The sequence below is a fragment of the Barbus barbus genome (assembly GCF_936440315.1).
Source record: "Barbus barbus genome assembly, chromosome: 2".
NCBI lineage: Eukaryota > Metazoa > Chordata > Actinopteri > Cypriniformes > Cyprinidae > Barbus > Barbus barbus.
The window spans coordinates 13,326,069-13,332,068 of record NC_136730.1 but is presented as its reverse complement, the minus strand read 5'-3'; the positions used below and the strand labels follow the sequence as shown (position 1 = coordinate 13,332,068).

Sequence of the window (6,000 nt, the reverse complement as noted above, 5' to 3'; positions counted from 1 at the left end):
CCATTAGAAACATGGTAATAGATTTCATTCTGTTCTGCTGGACGTGATCCACGCAAACTCAGCAAACCGATCTGGAAAACAAATCAGCCTCGTGAATTGACTTAAAAGCCTCACTGGATCTCAAATCCGTCTTTGAAGGGAAATCCCTGGATGTGGACAGGCAAGGGAGGCACATGCAATCTCAAAGAAAACCTGTCAGAAGTATTCTCCAGACGGCCTGAAGGCACAGCTCTCTCAGATTCACTACTGAATGTGGTTTCCTGGACTGGACAAACCGATGAAAGGAGCGTTCTGGGTGCAAAACAAGTTAAGCTCTATTGACAGACGCTGTCGATTACTGCACGTCATTTCAACTTGTGCCTCAGTGTGGAAAAACAAGCAGAAATCAGGATCAGCTGACTCTAATGCGCAGTTATTTACATGAGAACAATAAAACACTGGAGAGCCAAGTGTTGTAAATGTACTACGATATACAAATACAAATATTTGATAGAAAAACTACATGAAAATACTAGTAAATAATAAATGATATATATAAAATAATAAAATATAATGATTATTTAACACTAATGCACAATTATATGAGTAGACTTAAATTCTAGATAGCATCAATATTTGAAATAGCAACCAAAACTATTACAAGTCATTTTCACTAATTGAAATAATTAAATTAAATAGAAATATCAGATAGAAATGTCAATTTAAAAAACAAAATTACCGAAACTAAAATAAATTGCAGCTATGTAAAAAGCTATAAAAAAGCCTAACAAAATGACTAAAACTTAAATCAAAATGAAAACATAAGCATAAATGGTAGCCAAAACTATTAATTTTCAAGAATTTAAATAAAGCTAATATAAAAATAAATGAAAACTAAATATAAATATTTAAAAATACTAATAAAAACAAAAATACATGATAAAATTTAATTAAAACAAAAACAATATAAAAATAAAAGCTAATTTTAAATATTAATAAATACGATCATGGTATATAAATAACACTAAAGTGGCATCCTGGGGCTCAATAATTGGGAAAAAATAAAAATCAGACTGGGACTGTCAAATGGATAAATGTATAAAACACAAAATTAAGTGCACTAAAGAGTTTAAAAGCAATGTGATGTTTATATTAATTTCATAAATAACGTGTCTTATTTGTGCTGAAAAGTTCTAAATCATCGATGAACTTCTAGCTATGCATAACAGCATAATTCCTGCGAGGAAATTTCTACATCTTAACAGTACTTTGCATATAGACAAATTAACATCACTTTCTGGTTTCAATGTGAAAACTAGAGGTTAACCAGCTTTTTATGATCATGATGGGAGTTTAAAGACTGGATTCTGAGAAAGCATGTATCCTCTGAATCTGAATTCTGCTTGAGTTGAGGGAGAAAACAGACTTTGACCTTTGCTGTCACACTAAAGCTGCAGGGGCAGCCAATCAAACTCATCGGATCGGTACGAACCTTCTCATCATAGACGATGCCGGGCCGGATCTCAGGAGCCTGGTACCCGGGTGTGCCCTCGACCCCCAGCGCTCCCTCGTGGAAGGACTGGCGTGAGATGCCGTAGTCGGAGAGCTTGACATTGACGGACTCCTCCAGCTCCAGAGACCACACCAGGATGTTGTCGGACTTGAGGTCACAGAAGATGATGTTCTTTTTGTGCAGATACGCCAGGCCTGTCACGATCTGATAGGCCACTTTGAAGGAAAGCATGTGACCCAGCGGCACGTACTGAGAACCTGAGGAGTGTCAGCCAATAAAGACAGACGTCAACTTCACGCTGTTTCTCCCACAAACCCATCGTATGACGTCAGAAGAGACTGCTTTTATGATAGGTTTATGACATGAGGGTGAGTATATAACGATAGTTTTTTTTAATTATTAAGGCTTTAAGGTTTGTTCACCAGTCCAGCAATTAAAAGTCCAAATTTTCATGCCAAAAAAAAAAAGAAAGTCTGATGCCAAATTATCATTCTCTGAAAAAGTTATAAAAGTGATGGAGATCTAAAGAACGGCAAATCATTTGCGGAATTAACAAAAAGTAATTCTTATACAGATAAAATATAAATATATATATATCTACACTGCCCTCCAAAAGTTTGGAAACACCCCTGGCAAAGTGTTGTTTTGGACGATATCAGCATAAATCCTTATTTTTTGGTGCAAATACATTAAAGTAAGTTGACATTATAATTGAAGACCAGCAATAATTATTTTCATTTTGATTACATAATAATGTCAATATACACATGTCAAAGTCAGACATGCCCCTTTGCCAGCTGTGATGCCTGCTTACTGGTTTAAACTTGGCCCAGGTTTTTAAAAGATGTTTGGGTCAGCACACCTTAATACTGTAGCTTCAACAATTGATTGCCAATTAAGTTTAGAATACAATGAACCAATTAGAACACAATTTAGGCCAGATAGTTTACAAATAGCTGTGGCTATGTGGATATTTTGATGAATCGAAAATGTAAGTTTTTTCTATGTATAAACAGTTTATGTAATAAAATATGTTTTCGTAGTTTGTGTTGTCCCTTATCAGTGCAAAATTATCACAAATTAAAAAGGATTCATGCCAATATTGTCCAAAACCCCACTTTTCTAGAGCGTTTCCAAACTTTTTACACATATATATATGTGTGTGTGTGTGTGTATATATGTATATTTATGTGTGTGTGTATACACATATATACATACATATAGACTCTCCCCTCAGGTCACGGAATAATTATCCACAATGAGTGCAAACACAATCACATTTACATGCTCGCATCAGCATGTGAATCTACAACAACCTCTGTATTGGAGAATTACTGTTTCTCTGTAACAATTCATCACATTATTTACTTCAGCGGTGACCATATTGGATGTTATATATATATATATATATATATATACACACACACACACACACCATAACTGCTTATATGTTTAGCAATGTTTTATGCAAATGCAGACAAACGCAGGCTAATTCCTGCGCTGACTGTCATGCCTCACCTTTGGCTCGCTCCTCCAGGATGGTGTTGAGGCTGCTCAGCGGCGCCAGCTGCAGGGCGAAGCAGAGAGGGTGGATGCTGATGCCCACCAGAGCCACAATACACGGGTGCTGCAGGGAGTGGAGCATGCTGGCCTCCTGACGAAACTCTGAGAAGCTGCGGGCCGCGTCCATCGACTGCAGGTGCTTCATCATGGTGTCTGTGAAGAGACCAATTCAATATACTGTTACTGAGCTGCAAGCCTGAAGAGAGCAGCTCAGACTCTCCCCTAAGGTCACGGAATAATTATCCACAATGAGTGCAAACACAATCACATTTACATGCTCGCATCAGCATGTGAATCTACAACAACCTCTGTATTGGAGAATTACCGTTTCTCTGTAACAATTAATTTACTTCAGCGGTGACCATATTGGATGTTAATACCACCCTTTGATACAATGAAACCACATAAATTTACCATGATATTTACATAGTACAAGTCCAAAAAAAACATTAATACCAAGGTTACATACATACATACATACTTTTTTTTAGGGATGTAACAATATCAAAATCTCACGATACGATACTATTGTGATATGTAAAAAGAAAAGAAATTAAAAATTGTGAAAAAAATTTAATTTTATAAATTTTTAAGTTAAATTATTCTATCACTTTGAGGATCCAAAATTAAGAGCTCCAACCTATATTCTTAACTAAGAAATCTTAAGTCATAAAAAACTGACTTGTACCTGAACTTTAAAGGGGACTCAACCTTCTTTTTATTTGTGATATACAGTCTGTCTAAATAACACTCACACTGGTTTAAGGAAGCCAAACAAATTACAATATAATAATAATAATAATAACAACAACAACAACAGCAGTAGCCCTATATTGTCACATATACTGTCAAAACAATTACACTATAAAATAAATGAAAATGAATATTTCATAGGTATATTATTTTTGCTTTACACTACAGTAGGGAAATTACAATACTTCTTAATTTCTACACTTGAAAGAGATATTTTGAATTTGGACTGCATTTAAACTGCTAGCTGTCAGCAATTCATACTGCACTTTTAAGATTTTATTTTAAAAGTTTTAAAAGTGAAAATAAAGCCTAACTGATGGCTGTTGCGTTCCCAAACATGTGCTAAACTCACAGCACATGAAATAAAAAGAGTTCACTGCATTCATTCGCTGTGAATGGAGCCGTTCTGAGGAGCGGAAAACACCGGATCACACTGCAAAAAATGCTTTTCTTAGATTTTGTGTCTTGTTTCCAGCCAAAATATCTAAAACTTCTTAAATCAAGAAGGATTTTCTAGACAAGTAAAAATAATTGTCTTGTTTTCAGAAAAAAGTCCAAATTAAGTGAGTTCTTGCTTGAAACAAGCAAAATAATCTGCCAATGCGGTAAGAAAAATAATCTTATGTCAAACAGAAAACAAAATTATTTTTCTTACCACACAATGTGTGCACTTCGGTTTAAAACATGCAACAAAAGCTATTTTGTGCTTTCAGTTTTATAGTTCGTTTGACAGATACTGTGCCAAAACATAATGGCCCAAAACAAACATATTAAAAACTACACTTTTTGCCTGGAAGACATATTGTTTCATATCATCATGTGATCATGATAATATCGAGACAATTTTGAGAATTTTTAAGACCCTGCGGAAACCCAGTCTGAGCTTGCAATTTCTCTCTCTCTCTCTGCTCAGACCCCCCACAATAATGTGATATTTTACATTTTGTAGACTTGCTATCAGCCATTTTACCTTGCGGTTCATCCAATCAGATTTCAGAGTCAGATATAATAGAAGATTAAAGGTCATTGCACACCGAGTCTGAAATTTTCGTATGCGTTTTTTCGTATTCGTTATCCTAAAAATCCGTCACGGACAGAAAACTTGCACAATGAGTCCGATGCGTATTAATTAATCCGTTGCGAAAAAATATTCGCAAAACAGCACTAATGGAGTCTTCAAGCAGTGAGGATGATGCAATGACCTCTAGTCTGAAATTTTCGCACGTTAAAAAATAAATACGACCTCACGTTGTGTCAATCAAGTTTACACACTGCCTCCGAAACGTTCGTCTGTCATAAAAAAAATAAAAAATCGGACCATGTTAAATTTTCTGCGTTTTTGCATCCTTAGCAAGGATTTTGATAGGAAAGGATGACATATGAAAAAAAAAAATTAAAAACGCATACGAAAATTTGTGCAAGGACCTTAACTTTATAACACTGTAAAGTATATTAGGAAGAAGCATTAGCCTACATGTGAGAGGAAACGCTGTTTTCTTTGTAAATTTCATTTCAGTTTCTTCTATTTGTTTCGGAGCAGGAGACGATATAGTGAAAGCGTCATAAAACACCGTAGCCTACTTTGAAAGAAACACATGGTGAAAAACCCAAACAGACTGACGTGAGTATAGATCATGATTTATTTGACTAGGAAACGCTGTCAGTGAAAACTGGCCTGAAGTAGCAGACCTCGTTTCTCCAGGAGTCAGTTGTCGAATTGGAGCGGAAATCACCAAAGCCTGGTGGTCCGTCAGCCAGTGGATCATTAATCATGTCTGTACGGCGCAAACAGCCTTTATTTTAGCGTCCTGGATCCCCAAAAGCACGTTAAACGCCTTTCAGCAGCATTCAGACTCCTGCGTATTATTTCAAGCTTCCGTTGTGGCATGAAAGTTTTTAGGGTGGTGTGTGACTCAGTGGGACACGATCTGCGGCGGTGCTCATTAAGAGTTTACAGCATCAGCTGCTGACTCCAGACCAGCTCTGTTTTAGTACATGCGAGTAACCAGAGCCAGTGGAAACCCTGCAGCTGTAAATCAGAACATTTATTTTCAGGTCAGGGAACAGTTACGGGTTTCCTCTTTGAAGTCTCAGGCTGGATTTGATTTTTATTACAGCGCTTAATGAGAGAGGTCAGTCTGTGTTACGTAAAGCCTAATCCTTGACCGCTGCTCTTTTAACCTCACGGTTTG

The 6,000-nt window shown here is 36.3% G+C and overlaps 1 protein-coding gene across 1 annotated transcript in view; it reads right to left on the bottom strand.

Moving 5' to 3' along the window:
* The window catches only part of LOC306885404 (leucine-rich repeat serine/threonine-protein kinase 1-like), a 302,603-nt gene that overhangs the window by 20,013 nt on the left and 276,590 nt on the right, over positions 1-6,000 (bottom strand). Inside the window, exons 26-27 of the mRNA XM_079441887.1 lie at positions 3,011-3,208; positions 1,472-1,749 (exon numbers count right to left, since the gene is read on the bottom strand). Of these exons, the coding sequence (XP_079298013.1) occupies positions 1,472-1,749; positions 3,011-3,208 (476 nt within the window). The remainder of the gene's footprint in view (positions 1-1,471; positions 1,750-3,010; positions 3,209-6,000) is intronic.